Consider the following 20,828-nt stretch of genomic DNA (forward strand, 5'->3'; position numbering starts at 1 on the left):
GAGAAAAATCTTATCTTTTTAAATTTTAATTTTCATAATGTATTAAATGTATGCCTTTAAGACATATATTACCACTTGTAAGAGGTGGATGTAAAGGGTGGGTAAAAAAGGTAGTGAGTATGTGAATTGTCAAGGAAAATAAATAAAAAATAAGTAAAGAAACTGTTCAGTTCTGTCTTCTACGGGTTTTGAGTCTCAATACCTCAACGGTATATAGGGGAGGTTAAGATATAGGCAGACCTTACCCCTACTTAAGTAGAGAAGCTGCTTCCAGTTTCTACCACCTAAATAGTAGAAAAGGCCATCCAATCTTTGCATGAGATAAGGATCGAACCCATAACCTCCGTTTTCAGAGGCCATGATATTTACTACTGATCCAACCAACAATAAAGTAAATAAAAGGGTCTAGGTGGAAGTGTTTAACTATTTGAATGAGTTAAATGTAGGGTTCATTTGTTATTTTTTTTATAATTATTTGTTTTATTTTGATTTGTATATAGTAGCGATGGTTTTTGGTAGGGAACCGTACCGAAATCGAAATTAGCCCAAAATGAAAACCAAATACCGTATCGATTATATGGTTATTGTATCGGTACCGGTTTTTCAGTCTCAAACCTGAATAATACTAAAAATAAAGAAAAAAATTCGCAAATGAGACATGTAGGAACAAAGTGAAAACGTAAGGATTATAGGCCCATGCGTACTCATTTTAAAGTAACTTGAACGTGCCTTATATAACCAATTTGTATTATGACTATGTCTTTTGCTTCAATTCCGACCCAATTGTTTCTTATTTTTAAGTTGCACTCATAATTTGAGTGTTTCATTTAGAGAACTAAGATGACTTTCAAATTTAACTTGCCATATGCTTTCAACAGGTAGCCTAATTCAGTGAAACACAATTGCGATTTTGTATTTGAAATCTTGAATAGTTAAAACTTATGTGTTTGTAACCAATATAAAATCGTCATAGGCCTGTTCACATATTGGCCCATGAGAAGCTATTAATAGCTATGTGTTTTGGTCAAGAAAATATATATGAATATGTATATGTTTTGTTTGTTTTTTTTATTTTAATAACAAAGATGAAGTATTATTATTAATAACACCAAACTAGCAAGAAGCTAATAATACATAACATAATGCTTTGAAAGAGAATAGAAGGAGACTTAAGAAACACTTGGCTTATTACACCAACTATCCAAATCAATCTTCAACTTATTAGCTTTATTCACAATGTATAAGAGAGCTAGTGACCGGACCTCTTCAAAGATCATTTTGGGCGACACATAAAACTTCCTATGAAATGCATCGTTTCTTGCTTTCTAAAGGCTCCAAATAGTTGCAAGAATGATGACATTAATCATTTTCCTCTAATTTTTATCACCAGTAAACGAGAAGTGAATACTCTGAAGGTCACTCACATTAACAACAAAAATCTAAACTTTACACCAAAAGCTAATTTGTTCCTAGACCTCCAAAGCAAGTGGACAACCTGTGAGAATATGGTAAATGGTTTCTTCATTTGAATTACACCAAACACATAACAACGAACTAGGTGTAACCCCCTCTTATGAATACGTATATGTAGTGTAACTAATAGAGATAAGAGAGTTACTTGAAATTTATGTTTTTAAAAGTTCGATGTTAATATTTTGTTTCTCTGTAACGAACCGATTGCAACCGAAACCGATTTCGTACCAAAATGAAAACCAATTCAGAAACCGAATCCCCATCGGTTACCGGTTCTGTTATGTTTTTTCGGGCTTTTTGCTCATATTGTGAGGTATTATATTTGAAGGTGAATGGTTAAGGATAAAAAAAATTAATGATATGAGAAGGTGACGCTCATGTGGTAGAAAGGGAATGTAGGTGAAAAGGATGACAATTACAAATGTTTGTGAAAATCCCACAATATTATATAAAGAAAAATATACAATTATTAAGACGTGAGCAAAACCCGAACAGGAAAATCAAAAAACCGAACCAAAATGATTGGTTTGGTTTGGATTTTCGAAAAATTGAATGGATCAATTTGAGTTTCGATTTTAAATGCAAAACCAGTATGGGCCCACTAATTTCTTTTCGACCGGAGCTGTTGATGGTCTTGTTGTCGCATACAATCTTCTATGGTTTGATTTTATAGATTTTTTAAAGACCGATAACAATCCAGAGCGTGCTTGCACCAAAGATTATGAGTTAAAGGTTTATTGAGATTGAAATGACTCGTTTTCAAATTAAAAAATCAAAATAATAACACAAATCTAATACTATCTGATAAAGCATTTTGCCTTTTTTTAAAATCTCAAAAAATGATTTGAACTATGTATCCCTCTTTTTTATTTACCAAATTAAACATCTCTACCTAATATACCTATAATACACTTAAATCTCAACCATTAATTTTTTTTCTCTCTTCTTAAATCTCAACCACTCATTTTTTTTTCTCTATTTCATAAATCATGTTATTCACCTAATTCATTAAAAATCTTTTATCTAAAAACCGTATATCGATAAATTATAAAAATTGTATATGTGTTATTAAAATTTTATGGTATTTCATCAGAGATGTCATTCGATATACTTTCGACAAAATTTTGAATCCGAGGTCAGAGCCCGTACAGCTAAGACATTTGGCTATCATACTTTATGACTTGACCTATCAACCCCAGCAACTCACCGTCGCAACGCGCGGGCACACGGAGATAAAGGTAAAGCAGTACGAGTAATTTTTTTTGAGACCGGGAAGAAACTGGCGGTTGCCGGGCGCTAACGAAAAATTGGGCACGAAATTCAAAAACCCTCGAAAAATTTCAACCCACCCCGCCCTTCGTTCTTTTTACCCCCAAATTCCAAAACTAATAATTCATTCAGATCTCCCCCCAAACATAAAACCCCCCAAAAAATTGTGGTTTTCTAAACTCTTTCACTACTTTTTCAGATTCAACCCAACTGAAATTCAAATCAAAATCAAAATCAAAAAAATATTTCAACTCAATCAAACTCTTTATTATACTCGTAGTATATTTCACTTGTACTACTTCTACTGCTCACTCTCACTTTCCCCCAACCAAAATCATAAATATTTTTTATTTGTTTCAATCTTTAAAGTTAGGGTTTTTTTTTCAATTAATTGTTTTATTTCATCTGTATCTGTGTTTATTTCTATACAAAAAACATCAATTGATTATCAATTTTTGTTTGAATTTTAATGGCGTCCGAAATTGAAACCCTAGAAACCAAGAAACAAGGCGACGTCGTTTCGCCTGTTGAAACAGAAGCTGAATTGCCGGAAGCTAAAGAAGATCAAGTTGCTGATAAAGAAGAAGATACTAAAGAAGGATCTAGTAAAAGAGCGAGGGCCAAAAAAGGCGAAACAAGTAGCGCCAAGAAAGCTAGAACCGGGTCGGGTAGCCCGGTTACGCCGATTGATAGGCCTACTAGAGAGAGGAAGACTGTTGAAAGATACACCGAGTCCGCGGGCAGGCTTCCTGCTCCTAAACCTTTTTCTGTTGAAAAGGTAGCATCTTTACTCTTTTTTATATGTATATATATATATATCTATACATATGTATTATTGATTCTTGATGTTTAGTAATATTTGATGGATGAATGGATGCAGGGTTCAGGGACTCAGCTCAAAGAGATTCCAAATGGTAAATTCATTACTTTCATTTACTGATTAATCAATTTTAAAAAATGTATAACAGAATAAACTTTAATGCTATATATATGATTCTTGATATGGCGATGATCTGCAGTAGGGGTGACAGTTTGGATTTTAACAATTTGGACCCCAAACCCATTTAGCCATAACCTAAACCTGCATGTTTTTGTTGAAAATTGCCATCCTTGCACTGTAGTTTGCATAAAACATCAAAGGGGTTTCTTGTTTGTTTGCTCATAGAGTCATATATGATCATATGTTTAGCTTTTAATGTCTTTTTGCGTGTAATTGATATGTTGTTTGTAGTTTACAGGGGTCTATATATTTAGTAGTTTATGGAATATGACTTAGGATACTTGGATGATTGTACTGGATTGAGATGTTTTCAAATTAGGCATGATCCTTTTAGATGAAGACTTTTTTTTTTTGTTCACATAAGAATTGAAAAACTAAAAGTTGTGTTATAGTAAGAATTATCTAGAAAAAACTTCATCACATCTTACTCAAACCAAGGTATATAGGATACTTGTACTGCCTTTGCTCATGAAATATGCAAATGTATGAGTGTTGACATGACCTGAGTTAACTAATCAGTTTGTTCTATGTCTTTAACCATTCTCATTTGTTTTTGGATATAAATCACTAAAGTACCTGTCTACCTTAGTACCTTCATGATTGCCAGGTTGTAAATCCCGGTTATCTCGGCTGATATATCCCATATTTATCGCTTATTGGTGGTCGACCGAGATGATATATTCCCGATATCGCTTATCGGTGGTCGAACGAGACGGCGAGACGATACCGAAAAGAAATATTTACAACCTTGATGATTGCTTTAGTGATTTTTTAAGATACACTTTTCTTATAATTTATCACCAATTACTTTATTATCTTTGAAATGTAGCACTTGATATCAGCGATTTAGTTTTCTAAAGGATAGTTTTACCAGGCTTTCTTTTCATACTTCTATTAATGCTTCAGAAACTCGTATCATCTATCATCATTTTATATATATTGGACAACTAGTCAACTACAATGGGAGATCTAACCATAATATTTATTTTCAGTGGCATACAAGCTGTCTAAGAGAAAACCTGATGATAGTTTGCATGCACTGCATACAGTTCTTTTTAATAAACGAGGCAAGGTGAGAAGTTCTTATATATGAATTTGAAGAATAATATATATATATATATATATTATGTAGGGGCGGGTTAATTTAGGGGCATCTTAAATTAGGGACCATTAGGGGTGGTCGCCGTTGCCGGAGGATCATGGTGGTGGTCGGAGATGGTGGTGGTGGTGGTGGTTGTATAACTTACACATGTGTAAGTTGTAACTTACACATCTGTAAGTCGTGGTGGCGGTGGTCGCCGTTGCCGGAGGATCATGGAGGTGGTCGGAGATGATGGTGGTGGTCGGAGATGGTGAAAAATGAATGTTTGAGAAGTGTCCCTAGTGTCCCTAATTTAAAAGTGTCCCTAAATTAACTTTTCTCTCTCTCTCTCTCTCTAAATATATATATATATATATATTTATTAAAACAATAGGAATCCTAACCTTTTAAAACCATCCTCAATATAAAGCTATTTTTAAAATTTGCCACATAGGTTTTTATGTGTCATTATCACATTTTTTTGACAATATTTATCCATTAAATATTAAATAAAAAAGAAAAGATATTTATACACAAACTTAAGAAACCAAATCCTTTATATTTAAGAAACAAATCCCATATGCAAAAAAGAAAACTAAAACCGTATAAACTTAAATATGAGTTTAAATTTTCTATATATCTTTTTTTTCCCTGTAAAGGCAATATTCTTTATCTAACTTTTTTGATCTTGGATTCAATTTATCAAATCGTATATTATCAAAATCGTTTCATTATAGAAATTTAAATATTTCTAACTAAATAATGATATCACAATTTGATTCATTGAAGTTACGGGTTATACAGGTTCATTTCTTTCATGGGTAGCAATTGTTTTAATAAAAACATGGGTTGTAATTACAATTATTCCTGATCAAATACGATATTTAGAGCAAATATGCAGCCACAAGATACTGTCAATCTCATTTAAACTAATTTTCATTATCCAGGTAGCACAACACCATTAGGTTTCTAAATATGTTCAACAAAGTTTAATTTTTTTTTTTTTGGTATTTAAATGTTGAACATTATATATATTATTGATTTCAATGTCAATATTAAAACTTTTAAAAAATAAATTTAATATCTGCACATCGTGCGGGTAAAAAACCTTGTATATATATATTATATGTGTGTGTGTATATATATATTGTGTGTGTGTGTGTGTGTGTATATATATATATAATATGAGACAATGATTCCTCTGTATACATGAATTGCTGATTGTCATGCATATGTTTACAGGTGAACACTTTAAAGAAGAACATTGGCATGTTTTCTGGTTTTGTCTGGGCTGATGATGAGGTGAGATTGTAAAAACTCTTAGCAACTTTTCATTATTGAAGTATATATATGATTAGTTGTTACTTGTTAGGGCTTTATCCACTTACGAGAAATGATTTGGTTCATTGATTATGTCTGCAGCAGGGAAAACAAAAGACAAAGGTGAAAGAAAGACTCGACAAACTCACGAAGGAAAAGCTATTTGACTTTTGTGATATTTTAAATCTTCAAATTCACAAATCTCAACTCAAGAAGGTAGGTATTCAATTCATCATATACTATAAGCTGTGCTCTTTGGTAAAATATTTTTAATTATATGTCATTGTGTTTGTATATTCAGGAGGAAGTTTCGGTAAAATTGTTAGAGTTTTTACAATCTCCGCATGCCACAACAGAAGTTTTGCTTGCTGAACAAGAACAGGTTTGTGTACTAATATGTTGAATTTCCAGCAATCTGGCTTTCATAAAATAAGTGTATCCATGATGAGTATATTAATGAGTACCAATGACATGTAAGCAATAAGTGTATCCATGATGAGTATATTAATGAGTACCAATGACATGTAAGCTAAATATTCTTAATTTTTCTTTTCTTCAGAAAGGCAAAAAGCAAAAGGCCAAGTCAAAAAGGAGCCGAACCCCATCCAAGGTTTGTGTTCAGCATGCCTATGATATATGTGTACATGCTTGTGTGGTGATGTAATTATCACTAAATTTGTGATAAGGTTATAATGTGAAGAGCTCTCCATCTTTCATTTTATAGAAACATTCTGGAGAGAAACGTAAGCGGTCATCTAAAACTCAAGAAGAAACCAATGTAGATGTAAACGAAGGTTCAGAGAATTTAGATGATTCCCAGGAGGAAGACGACGATAACACACCCTCAAAACCAGAAAGTGTTGAGGAAGAAGATAAGTCGGATGATGGTGGTGATGATGAAGAGCTGGGAGAAGAGGGAGATGAACCAGAAAAGGCTTCTTCAAAAAAGAGTGTCAGGAACTCTGGAAAGAAAACTGAAGGTAAATTTAAAGCTGTTAAAAAAGATGATCTACAGGAAGTGGAAGAAAGTGAACCAGAAAAGACTTCCATGAAGAGTGCTAATAAGGATTCCGGAAATAAAACTGTAGAGAAATCTAAAGCAGTTAAGAAAGCTGATGTGAAATCACCCACCAAGTCAAATAAAAAGTCATCTACTCCAGCTTCCAAGAAAGGTGCCAATGCTTCTGGATCTAAGGTATCATCAGCCAAGGAAGAAAAAAGCAGCTCAAAGATGGACACTAAAGGGTCTGCACAGAAAGAGTCTGCAGAAGATCAAGGTACACTTGCTTTTGTGACCTTTGTTATGCAATTTTTTGTTCTTAATGCATATATCAATCTATATCATTATCAATATTATAAAGCATTTGGTCTTTTCTCTTAAAGTTATAAATTTTAAGTACAACAAATTGACTATTTTGTTTGTAAGCATATATATACTGCCACATATCACACGGACATGGTTCTAGTGATAAATAAAAATCTGTATACAGGCAAGGAAAAAACCAACAAGAAAGAAAAGGCAGAGCCGACTAATAAAGAGATTTATGCAGTTGTTTTTGGCATCTTGAAGGAAGTTGATTATAATACTGTAAGTGAATCTCACCTTTCTTAGTTGACTTCCTAAATCAACTGGAGGACGCTAACATAACTTTTTATTCTTATGCAGGCAACATTGGGCGATATCATTAAACAACTTGGTGTGTTACCCCCCACCTTTTTTTTTTAATTGTAAAAGTATACACGAGTATCATGTAAATGTCTTTGGATCTGAACTAATCTTTTGAATCTGTGATTTTAGGTACCCATTTTGGTCAGGATCTAATGCACAGAAAGGCTGAGGTGAAGGCCATAATAACTGATGCCGGTGAGAAAATAGCGGCAGAGCCGACTAATAAAGAGCTGCATGCAGTTGCTGTTGGCATCTTGAAGGAAGTTGATTTCAATACTGTAAGTGAAGCTCACCTTTCTTGACTTCCTAAATCAACTTGAGGATGCTAATGTATATTTTTCATTTCTTATGATGCAGGCAACATTGTCTGATATCATTAAACAACTTGGTGCGTTAACCCCTTTTTTTGTTTGTTATTTAAATAAATTATACACAATTATCATGTGAATGTCTCTGAACTAATCTTTTTGATCTGTGATTTTAGGTACCCATTTTGGTCTGGATCTAATGCACAGAAAGGATGAGGTGAAGGCCATAATAACTGAAGTGATCAATAATATGTCTGGTGAGGAAGATGAGGAGGAAGAAGAAAAAGAAGCAGACGGTGGCAGTGGTGCAGACAAGGATGATGGTGACAAGAATGATTCATAGTAGGCAAATGATATAGGTGTTATCTATAACAGTTAGATAAACATATCTGACAATGAAGATAATGAGGAAGTTGTTACCAGAAGTAATCATTGTACAGGTATTTCTGTGCAGGATATACTAAGTTGCTCTTCTAATGTGTTTTAATAACTTTGACTTGCATTATTTGTACCATAGGTCATTAGGAAACTTTGTTTTTCTTGGGCATTTTCTCAGTTTTTTTAGGTTGTCTTGACATTTGTTAGCTATAAATTTTCTGCTGTATTTTATGATTGGGTTTTTAGCTGTAGTACTAAAAACTTTGCAGAGTTTGTATGGCTTTAAATTGAAGCATGCGAGCCAATTAGTTGATGTACTTGCACCAAATAACTTCGAAAATAATAATCCCTTGTTGATGTAACTGAATCATGTCATGATGCCTTGTTTCCATTTTTAATTGTCTTTTTTTCATACTATTACTGTATTGGGTGAGGATTCCTTTAGCCATTGATTTTCATACAAGGGTCAAGATTTTAGGGTTAACTTGAGGGAATCTTCTCCTTAATGTATTATGGAGTATATAGCTAATCAGAAGGCACCCAAAATTGCAAATACCTCCATGTTGATTGATACAATTTTTGGTACATGGAATGAACTTAATTTAACTATGTTGTGTGAATTTGGATTGTCGTTTTTTCAGACCACATTATACACAAACTGAAGTTTTTAAAACGAGGACTCTTACATGATTGGTTTTGTTTGGTTCACGCTTACAAAATAATGGAACAAGTTTGCCAGTTTGGGTGTCTTTCAGTGACTCAAGTAAGATCAATACCCGATTTAGCGTCTTCTAAGAAGCTGTAACTACCAAACCTCTAATTTGGTCGAATATTCAGCCTACAATACGTGTCACCTTCTGTCACTATAACACAAAATAAAATGGCACCGAAGTCAAATTTTGAAGATTGTTTAGATGTAAAGGGTGAGAGAGTTTGTAAAGCAATCAAATCTTGGATGCCAACTCTCACCAACCAACCAACCCTTAACTTTTGTACCTTATGGCATGCATTAGTACTACCCACCCTGCCCCACATTATGCGATTAACATATCTTAATCATATCAATAATTATCAAATTAAAACATTTGTGCTACAACATTGCCAACTTATTTTCAATTACTCAGTAACTTTCTTGAAAATGACTGATATACTTGGTATCCGTTCCTTGTTTTTGTGTGTACTTGGACAGTTGGACCAAGTGAAGCATAATTTTGAGGGTTAATTGTTAAGAAATGTACAACTAATTGAACTTTTCAAATTGAAGGGTAAAATAATAACTCACTCACCTAAAAAAGATAATCGACTGAACTATAATCAATTGAGGGGCTTATGTTAAAGTAATGCTTATGCAAGTGTAATCATTTACCCCTCAATTAGTTAAAGTTAACTATCCGTTTTCAGATGCAATAAATAATTATACCTCAGTTAGAAATAGTTTAATCAATTGTCGTTTATTCTTTTTTTGTCAGTTAATCCTGATTTTAATCAAGCTGCAATCTCATATAGTATACACGACTAAAACTATAAGGGTATGTTTGGTTGGACTGAATGGAAAAAAATAAAAATTTCCAATATAAGAATTAAGACACATGATTTTGATTCAAAGTCCTTCTCCCATCCTAATTTTATTGTTACTTTTTATCTCATATTTCCAGTCTTTGTAAATGCTTGATGAATACATGACCTTGGAAATATTGGTGCGATTAAGAATCAAGTTGAAGGTTTCATTCTAAGCATTCACGTAGTTTAAAAGTAAAAGTTCAAGTAAAATAGTTTGTAGATGTAATAAAAATAAGTCAAAGTTTGAGTTTATATTCGTACGCTATACTTGGTTGCATAACAAAAAATCTACCTATTTATCTTGATAAGCCTTGTTTCATATATGAAGTACGACAAAAAACCATTTATATTACTATTTTAAGTTTTTTCCACCTTCCATAATTATATAACGTATTGGGCAAAACTAATAATCAAAGGAAAAACTTAAAAATTTGACAAGAAGTCACTTTCAAGTTTTATAGTTAACCAAAACCTTATGTTGTTCATCTTCCTACCCGCTCTTTTCGTCTCTATATAATCACAAAGATTTCTGCTTACTAATATACATTACATTTTTGGTTTTATTTCCACTTTCATCAATTAAAGTTAAAGCACCATTTGAGGTAATTTAATCATGTAACAAACATGTTCTAGCTAGTATATATGATCATTTGCATGCTCAAACTCACACTAATTTCCATTTCTTCATATATATGTTTAACATTTTTGTTTAATTCAATTTTTTTTATGGTTTATTAACAGATTCATTTCAAGGATTTCTAACATGGGAAGTAGTGGAACCTACAACGATAACCAAGGGGTCGAGCTCGTTGTCACAAGGTTAGGAGAACCAACACTTGTCAAACCATATGAGGAAACCAAAAAGGGTCTCTATTTTCTTTCAAATTTGGACCAAAACATTGCGGTCATAGTGCGCACCATTTATTGTTTCAAGTCAGAGGAGAAAGGGAATGAAACTGCTGTTGCGGTGATCAAAGACGCTTTGTCTAAGGTTCTTGTTCATTACTACCCGGCTGCTGGGAGGTTGACTATTAGCTCTGAGATGAAGCTTATTGTGGATTGTACTGATGAAGGTGCTGTTTTTGTTGAAGCTGAGGCTAACTGTAATATCGAGGATATCGGAGATCATACAAAGCCTGACCCAGTGACTCTTGGCAAGTTGGTTTATGACATTCCTGGTGCTAAAAACATTCTTGAAATTCCTCCTCTTGTTGTCCAGGTTAGTCCTTTTTAATCATTTTAACATATGAAATATCAAAATTTACTTGTTTGTCATAATATCTTTGTGACATTAGATATTGTTTATCATATTGTTTGAATTTGCTTAAGAAACAACTTATCATACAAAAAATGTGTATTTCTATTACATTAGATATACATTCAAAAAAAATGTAAAAAGACCATTGTTTTCCCTAAGTAAACACTTAAATTAGAAGTAACGAATACCTTTGAAATGGCCAAACTAACAAACTCAATCATAACTACGACAAGATTTGAATCTCGAACCTTGTTCTTATTATAAAGTGATCGGTTTATATAGATATCCTTTTAACACAACAAATTGAGTATTAACCAACGAATCAAGTGGTTCGAATAAAGGTCAAAGGTTGTTCTTATGCCCAACAAAGTTGAAGGTTATCTTTGGTAGATTCTGAAAGTAGCCTGAGACTGACTAGTGACTAAATCTCAACCTCCCACATATTTATGAAAGATGACATTTAGTGTTACTTTTTACAACATATAGAGTATTAGTTGTTTGTTACAAATTTACCTTTCAGATCGACTGTTTTATATAGTACATAGCTAAAATTTTCAAACTTTTTGATAGGTAACAAAGTTCAAATGTGGAGGATTTGTACTTGGGCTAGGAATGAACCACAACCTCTTCGATGGAATAGCCGCAATGGAATTCATCAATTCATGGAGTCGAACCGCAAGAGGCTTACCTTTAAAAGTCCCTCCTTTCCTCGACCGGACCCTCCTAAACGCACGAAACCCTCCCCTCGTCGAATTTCAACACGACGAGTTTGCTGAGATCGAAGATGTATCAAACACCGCCGACCTATACAAAGAAGAACTCGCTTACAGATCCTTTTGTTTCTCACCAACCGATCTAGAAAATCTAAAACTAAAAGCCACCGAAAACGGTGATATCTCGAGTTGCACCACATTCGAGGCGCTCTCGGCTTTCGTATGGAAAGCCAGAACCGAAGCACTTAAAATGAAACCAGAACAAAAAACCAAACTTTTATTCGCGGTAGATGGACGGTCCAGATTTGTTCCACCTTTGCCAGAAGGATATTGTGGAAATGGCATTGTGTTAACAAACTCTATTTGTACAGCTGGCGAGCAAATAGCAAGTCCGTTATCTTTTAGCGTTAAGTTGGTTCACGATGCTGTTAAAATGGTTACAGACGGTTACATGAGATCCGCGATTGATTACTTTGAAGTCACGCGCGCCCGGCCTTCTTTGGCCTCGACACTTTTGATCACGACATGGTCCAAACTATCGTTCCATGCCAACGATTTTGGTTGGGGCGAGCCCTTAATGTCGGGCCCAGTGGCATTGCCCGAAAAAGAGGTGATCCTGTTTTTATCACACGGTGAAGAAAGGAAGAGTGTTAATGTGTTACTCGGATTGCCGATTTCCGCAATGGAAACGTTTGAAGATCTTGTCAAGATGATATAATTTACATATATATCTACAAAATCTGTGAAACTTGTTTTTTCTTCAATTCATGGCATTATTTGTGTTTGTTGCGAATATATTTGCTACCTTCTTTTTTTTTTCATATTTATTTATAATTATATATCATTATCATTTTTATGTTTGATGTAATGAAATTCATATGAATATCGATCGTATATTGGAAGATATATATGATTTATCAAATCAAATGTGTTGTATTTCCTGATTGTGTTGAAATGAACATTTTAATTTCATGACAGAGGTATCAGGTATGTTTGATTACTTCATGTTTACATATCGATAGAATCCATAACAATAAAAAGGTTAATGGTACGACTATCTAAGTAAAGTATACATGTTGAAAAGATCAATGAAAATTTTATACCCATATATATTGTCACATCTTTTGACAAATATTTTTGATATGTTTTCGTGGTTCATTTCAGTATTTCACAATTTATGATAATTTTTAGTTGTGTGTTAGGGCCGGCATAACAGGTCACACGAGACATGTTAATATACGAACCTGTTAAGTGACGCAGCGAGAAAAATGGATAGATAATTGATCCTGTTGATTCTAAGAATACCCAGAAACAATTCTTCTAACTATCGTTGATTAAAAAAGAATACCGATAATCAGGGTATTTCACACACTATCACACACTTGTGTATAGGGAGAAAAATATGAAATTTCATATATTAATCAAAAACTACTTAATAACAAAATTTAGATCCCTATTTATAAGGGAAATTTGATATGAATTTATGAACTTAATTAAATACGTAAGAAACTAAAAAGTTTAATAATAAAGATGAAAAATTCTAGATGATTCCACATCAATCTAGATTATTTCATGAGGGTATCGGGTCCAGTCGAGTTCGAGTCTAAATGCTACCGCATCATTCTCCCCATCTTTTAAAAGAACTTGTCCACGAGTTTTGCTTCGGATCAAGCCACCTGGGCTGAAGGGGATATCGGATCGTTTCATATTCACAATTTTGAATCCAACATAGTCTTGATTGCTAGTAACTTTACGCAGCCCACCGTATAATTTAAACGGAGTGTCAGATGGCTGATGCATCAAAAATAACTTAGTAAAAGAATTAGACCCAAAAGTCCTACACATTTTTTCTCCATTCTTTAGTGATGTAATAAGAGCCACATCATTAAAGGCATATAATGAACATAATCCATGAAAATCAAGCGACGGAACCAAATTATGAATTAGAACAGTTGTGAGGCCCTTACATCTTCCATTTATTCTGCCAATAATTTCATGAACTTGACATGTAAGCTTTTGATACTTAAGAACATCATTCCTTGTTTGCACGACAATATGAAGCAATATTACTTGGTCATGCAAGTCTAGATTTTCTTTTAGGAAATTTTCAGATGCCAAAACATTTTGCTGAATGCTCTTAATCATGTCAAGACGATCGACTCCTAACATTACCTCAATAACTTTTAGATCACGGATCGGAACACAATTCCCACCTTCCAACATGATTGGAACTTTCAAAACAAGGTTTTTATCATCCATATTCATAACACATATTTTAGATCCTAGACAATTTATATTCCAATTATCAAAGACATCTCCGGTTGGACCGCATTTAACCGAATCGGTCATCCAATAGTACCAATCCTCATCTTTGTACTTAAATTTCCCAACCAACCAACTGATCATGTTCATGTGTGTCGGTGTGACTTCACTCATAATCTTAACAAACGAAACTATAAAGTTTATAAACTGCAGCAACTTCGGAGAAAGATAACTACCTGTATAATACTCCGATCGAAAATCCCAACGGTCAGATCGTGCATCGATGAGTCCTGAATCACATATCCAAAAATTACGGCGATCCAACGGTGAACGAATCCGTGATGCATGTTTTCCCGCAACTGCGCAAACATGGTCGAATCTAAACGGGTTTTTGTGTAATATTTGAGTTGGCATGTGATCTTCTTCTTTGATCTTCTTACTATATGGACAATCATCACATCCAAACCAAAGATACCAATCTTCATCTTCATATTCATCAAACATTGGTGGATAATCATAGATTATATCATCACCGGAAGACATCTTGAACAGGACTTTCGGCTCTGTTACCAACTGACGCAGCGAGAAAAAGGGATAGATAATTGATCCTGTTGATTCTAAGAATACCCAGAAACAATTCTTCTAACTATCGTTGATTAAAAAAGAATACCGATAATCAGGGTATTTCACACACTATCACACACTTGTGTATAGGGAGAAAAATATGAAATTTCATATATTAATCAAAAACTACTTAATAACAAAACTTAGATCCCTATTTATAAGGGAAATTTGATATGAATTTATGAACTTAATTAAATACATAAGAAACTAAAAAGTTTAATAATAAAGATGAGAAATTCTAGATGATTCTACATCAATCTAGATTATTTCACGAGGGTATCGGGTCCAGTCGAGTTCGAGTCCAAATGCTACTGCATCATTAAGACACGAACCTGTTAAGGGTATACACGAACATGACCTATTTAGAATTCGTGTCATTTTTTCTGGACTATAACACGACACGAAACTTAACAGGTGCACCTGTTAAGGACCTGCTAAAATTGATTCTGTAGAGTTCAATAAAAAATAATAAAAATTATAATAGTTGCAACACAATCATGATTTCTCAAAATTCTCTTCATGTAATCAATAGTTATATGTTTACAGAACTGAACTCAAGATATATCCAGATATATATTATATATATTAATTAAAAAGATGCATTGTATTGCAATATCTACAACCATTCTAGAAAAATTTCTGCAATTGCACGTGAGAACTCATCATCAAATGTTTCATCCACTATTGTACATCATTAAATATAATACTTATACATTGTAATTAACTACTTACGGACAACAACAAACAAATAGCAAGCACACAAGCACCAAAAGCTACGAATTAATTAAAGAAGAGTGAATCGATTATGTGTCGTGACCAGTTCTTGATGATTATTGTGACCAGTAGTTCTTGAAGAAGGTTGAAGATCAATTGATGATTGTTGATTGTTGATTGATGATTGATTGAGTTGAAGCCTTAAAGGTTGGATCTTGGAGGGAGGGAGTGGAGCCGTGAATGGAGAGTGAGAGTCCGGAAGTGTGGAGGCTAATTTGGAAAAAGAATATTTAGGTTTCATGACACTCTAGTGAGAACACTCTTATAATAATAATAGTGAGAACATTTAAAAAACATCATTTTAATGCATTAAAAGTCTATAAAACTAACATAGTTCTTAACTAATTATCATTATTTAAGTGTATAACAACACATTGGCCTGTCAAAATCAAGAAAATCATGTTTTTTGTTTTGTGCATCCATCTTGGATGCATATTCTTCAAAATAATGCATCCACCAAAAAACGTGATTTTTTCGATTTTAACGGATCAATGTGTTGTTAAACACTTAAATAATGATAATTAGTTAAGCACTATGTTAGTTTTATAGACTTTTAATGCATCAAAATGATGTTTTTTAAGTGTTCTTACTGTTCTTATTTTAAAACTGTTCTTATTTGATTGTTCCCCCATGTTTTTAGTAAAGTATATATATATCTACAAGTTAACAGGTCATTAACAGGTCCGTACCTGTTTGTCTTAATAGGTCCGGACCTGTTAGGACACGAAACCTGTTAAGCATAAACACGAAACCTGTTAAGAACAGGTCGTGTCGTGTTAACAGGTTTCGTGTCAAAATTGCCAGCCTTATTGTGTGTATTGATGGTTCTCAATTAGCAACGATGATAGTGTGGGAGAGTAATTATTAGAAGTAGTGCTCACAATTTTTAACACGACACGATACCACTAGGTCTTCACATATTTGTATTTAATCTTAACATGTTTCGGGTCTTAACAGGTCTGCACCTGTTAAGACCTGCAATATACATATGTGGTAAATGAAATCTGCTAATGAACTAGCTTGTTAAAACATGTTAGCAAGTCTCTTACCATGTTTTTTTATCATGTCTTTAACAAGTTTCTTGGCAAGTTTTTTAATAGGTTCGGTGGTTTAAATTTAGGATTTTAATTAATGGGTCTCTCTTATCAGGTTTCTTATCGTGTAATGTGTTAAATTTCGCGTCGGGTTCGTGTTTGAAAAATTTGACACGATTAATTATCGTGTCGTGTTCGTATTTGGTCTTAACAGATCGATTCGTGTTTTATCGTGTTCTTGTTGGACACGGTAAGCGACTTAATTAACACATAACAATTAATATCATTCTAAATATAGTTTAAATTTAACTCTGATTCCCTTTGAGTTTAATTCCGTATTTTTTTTTTGTGTGTGAAAGTTAAAAGAAGGAAATTTACAGTCTCATTAAAAAAAAAAAAAGTTAAAAGAAGGTAATATTAACTCAATATATTGTATCCTAATTTTTCTCAAAAATCAATATCTTTATGTACTTTATTTATCAAAATCAAAACGTACAAAAAAAGCTATACATCTTCTCTATTTCTTTCTGGCGCATGGCTTTGTATGTATGTTTACTCAAACTCTTCATGTTTTTGCTTTTAACAACATTAGTATTTGATTTTGATATATATGAATTTGGCCACCACAGTTTACCTTTTTCACTTTTTTTTTTTTTTCTTTAATAAACATTCTAATAATGCATTGTATTTGGTTTATACTTTGATTGTTTATTTAAGTGTTAAAACTATTTACGTCTTTGTTTATCTAAAGTGATCTTGAAATATCATACAATTTAGAAGTGATATCCTAGTAAAACAATGGAGGCTCGTAAAAGTATGACTTCTTACAATTACAAACAAAACTAAACTGATCTAAATCTCTATAATAAATAACAGACAATTGTCTTTTAAAAGTATTTTTAGAAAAAATGTGATGTGTCAAGTCTATAATTTTACTTAAAAGGTCTATATTTTAATTATGATTTCATAAATAATTTACACTTTTTTAAATATAAAAATAGGTCACTAAATGCTTATTTAAAGTTATTAATCTTTTATTTATAAACAAAGAAAATTATTTTATATAGTATATAATATTCTTTTATGTTTTGTAAATGCAATAAGTACTTTATCAATATATAAATATTGTGTTATTCAATTTACTATCTCCAAAAATTACTTACATATTTTTTAGCTTTATAATTTTAATTAAAATACACAGGTTTATCTATAATAAATAAAAGACAATTGTCTTTTAAAAGTATTTTTAGAAAAAATGTGATATGTCAAGTCTATAATTTTACTTAAAAGGACTATTTTTTAATTATGATGTCATAAATAATTTACACTTTTTTAAATTAAAAATAGGTCACTAAATGCTTATTTAAAGTTATTAATTTTTTATTTATAAACAAAAAAAATTATTTTATACAGTATATAATATTCTTTTATGTTTTGTAAATGCAATAGGTACTTTATCAATATATAAATATTGTGTTATTCAATTCACTATCTCCAAAAATTACTTGCATATTTTTTAGCTTTATAATTTTAATTAAAAAAACCCAGGTAAATTCGCTAATATATAAGTATTCTTTTATATTTTGTTAATGCAATAGATACTTTATCAATATATAAATATTATGTTATTTAATTCACTATTTCCAAAAATTACTTGCATATTTTTTAGTTTTATAATTTTAATTAAAATACCCGGGTTAAACCCGGGTAAATTCGCTAGTATATATATTAGATTAAAATAAAATATTTATTTACCTTGTTTGTGGCTTACCTTGACTACAAATTAATTGGTACGGAGTAAAACAATTAATTAGAAGGAATCAGAATTAAATTAATTAAACTATATTTAGAATGATATTAATTGTTAAAAACAGCCTATAAGACTGTTGTTAGAAATACCCAATATTAAATTACAAATTGTTTTCCCCATATTATAAGCTGTTTAATAACGTTTGTGACGGTGTATGAATTATTAAGAAGTAGATAACTTTATCGTAATTTAAGATTACAAATAAGATCGAAGTACGCTATACTTTGATTACAAACGTGATATTGCATGTTATAAATTCGTAATTTCAAATACATATAAAAGTTTCTTGTAATTCACGTTCATTCTTATATCGTCGAGCTTTTTTGATAAGCAAAACACGGATGTCCTTAGAGATTACTTGTCTAATTACACGTTAATTTAACTAACATACTGACCGAGTGACCGTGCAATATAACAAAATTAAATATTTTTAATTTGTTGATGATATCATGTTCAATGAGTTTTAATAGAGATTGTCGCAACTACACAACTGGTATAATAATAGTTAAAGATAATTTTATATGATGAATTAAAAAATCTGTTTATTTGGCTTTTACTTTTGCAAGTTTTGCGAGTTAATATCGAAAATCAAGCCTATATATTCTCTTTTGTAGACTGTAGTATATAAAACGAATAATCCAAAATTCCAAATATGTAGTTGAACTAATTAAGCAATTGGCTACATCCCACAAGAAATCTTTTTGTCAAATTTAAAGATTTGTCGACGAGAGATCTTATTGATTGACTTCTTCTTAAAGTTTTTTTCACGTAATAACTTAATAAGTTAACGTGTTCGTGTATATAAATAAAAACAAAGCAATTTACGTTAACCAATCAAATATATTTACACAAATAACATTCAAACTATGTTCGTTTCCAAAATAAATTAAGCTAATCATAACGAAAAAAAAACTGTATCAGAACCAAATTAAATGAGTTTTCTACTTTTCTCAACACTCATTACCCCAATAGTTTGTAACACGTATTAAGCATTTTTCTTGGTTAAGATTAATATCCGTAAGATGTCGACAAACCAGTAATGATAACTGGTCACGACTCACGCAAGTTGTCGAATGACAATATGCAAAACAGTGCTTTTGTTTTTTTTTTAACCTCATTCAGTAGAAATGTAATATATAATATATATGAACATAAACGCATACTCGTTTTCTCTTTATAAATAGTACATTAATATAATATTTTAAATAGGACCTATATACGATGGATAGTTTTGAAAAAAATTATGCAGTATTCATGAAACAACTTGCAATCTTATACTCGTAATACATCGTATTACATTAGAACTGGATGTAAAATAGATGAATACAAACTGTTCAAAAAAATATAAATAAAAAATAAATATATGAATACAATGGAGCTGCCGCCATGTTTTGAGGCTGGGGTTTTGATTTCTGGTGGGCCGAGTTTATTTTTCATTGATGGGGCATGGGACGAGGTGTAGGCCCGAACCTTGGGCCTCTTTGTTTTTTTCCGCAGTCACCACATTAAGTCCCACACTTTAATTTGAAACGCGGGAAACCAACAATATATAATATTTTTAACTAAGACCCTTCAAAATATTTGCATTTAATATTAGTGATTAAATTACATTATCAAATATTTATTTTTTTTAAAAATATCTACATTAACTTTTTAAATCAATTATTTTTACATTAATTATCTACACCATTCAACGTCACCTCCACTACCAACAGTAACCCCTACCACCACACCATAATCGCCACGACTATCACCGTATTGCGGTACAATGCTAGTTCTCAATAACAGATTTAGCGCTCATTTCTATCGCTACCATTTCCATTTTTTTTTAAACGAACATAGCCGGTCCTCGTTTGTCAAACCAGATTTACGTAGAAATCTTTATCGAACAAGTAATTCCGGCATTAGAAATGACGGACTTATCCACGTAACCTGAGATCGGAAATGGAAATGCCGGATTGAGACAAGTTTTCGTATGTGGAAGGAAGGAATCTCACACTCTGTGAGTTTGGCAATTGAAAGGGAAGTGATATTCGTACCACAAAATTTGATAAATTTACCACTTTTGTGCATTGCATTGTTGTACAGTGTGTTATGAAACATGTACAGTGTGGTAAGTATATCAAATGTTGTGGTACGATTATCACTTCCCCGCCCATTGAAATGTCGGGTTGTGAGGAGCAAAATGTGTCCAGCAGTTGAAATATCACTAAAAACAATTAAGTTATATTACGAAACCTTCACAAACAATACTAACATTGGTACATGAACAATCTTTAATTACTAGACAAACAA

The 20,828-nt window shown here is 32.2% G+C and overlaps 2 protein-coding genes across 3 annotated transcripts; both read left to right on the forward strand.

The window, feature by feature from the left end:
• Nucleotides 1-2,802: 2,802 nt before the first annotated feature.
• Nucleotides 2,803-8,860, forward strand: LOC122587128 (protein DEK-like). Of its 2 annotated transcripts, none has more exons than XM_043759215.1 (13): nt 2,803-3,520; nt 3,623-3,656; nt 4,735-4,814; nt 6,066-6,125; nt 6,249-6,359; nt 6,445-6,525; nt 6,703-6,753; nt 6,868-7,420; nt 7,634-7,731; nt 7,810-7,840; nt 7,942-8,090; nt 8,170-8,200; nt 8,297-8,860. In XM_043759215.1, exons 1-13 carry the CDS (start codon nt 3,212-3,214, stop codon nt 8,461-8,463), a joined length of 1,755 nt encoding a protein of 584 aa, XP_043615150.1. In that variant the 5' UTR covers nt 2,803-3,211; the 3' UTR covers nt 8,464-8,860. The 2 variants fall into 2 exon arrangements, with proteins under 2 accessions (XP_043615150.1, XP_043615149.1); XM_043759214.1 differs by having other exon boundaries at nt 2,804-3,520; nt 6,246-6,359.
• A 1,770-nt stretch (nt 8,861-10,630) lies between these two features.
• LOC122589749 (omega-hydroxypalmitate O-feruloyl transferase-like) lies at nt 10,631-12,831 on the forward strand. The gene is made up of 3 exons (XM_043762078.1): nt 10,631-10,660; nt 10,800-11,277; nt 11,887-12,831. Exons 2-3 carry the CDS (start codon nt 10,822-10,824, stop codon nt 12,745-12,747), a joined length of 1,317 nt encoding a protein of 438 aa, XP_043618013.1. The 5' UTR covers nt 10,631-10,660; nt 10,800-10,821; the 3' UTR covers nt 12,748-12,831.
• The last annotated feature ends 7,997 nt before the right edge of the window (nt 12,832-20,828 follow it).

This window comes from Erigeron canadensis, chromosome 2 (genome assembly GCF_010389155.1).
Source record: "Erigeron canadensis isolate Cc75 chromosome 2, C_canadensis_v1, whole genome shotgun sequence".
In the NCBI taxonomy this organism is placed as follows: Eukaryota; Viridiplantae; Streptophyta; class Magnoliopsida; order Asterales; family Asteraceae; genus Erigeron; species Erigeron canadensis.

Coding starts and splice junctions, on each gene's coding strand:
- LOC122587128 (XM_043759214.1), top strand. CDS start 3,212: ATGGCGTCCGAAATTGAAACCCTAGAAACCAAGAAACAAGGCGACGTC. Junction 3,657..4,734: donor GCTCAAAGAGATTCCAAATG/GTAAATTCATTA, acceptor ATTTATTTTCAG/TGGCATACAAGCTGTCTAAG. Junction 6,526..6,702: donor TGCTTGCTGAACAAGAACAG/GTTTGTGTACTA, acceptor TCTTTTCTTCAG/AAAGGCAAAAAGCAAAAGGC.
- LOC122589749 (XM_043762078.1), top strand. CDS start 10,822: ATGGGAAGTAGTGGAACCTACAACGATAACCAAGGGGTCGAGCTCGTT. Junction 11,278..11,886: donor TTCCTCCTCTTGTTGTCCAG/GTTAGTCCTTTT, acceptor ACTTTTTGATAG/GTAACAAAGTTCAAATGTGG.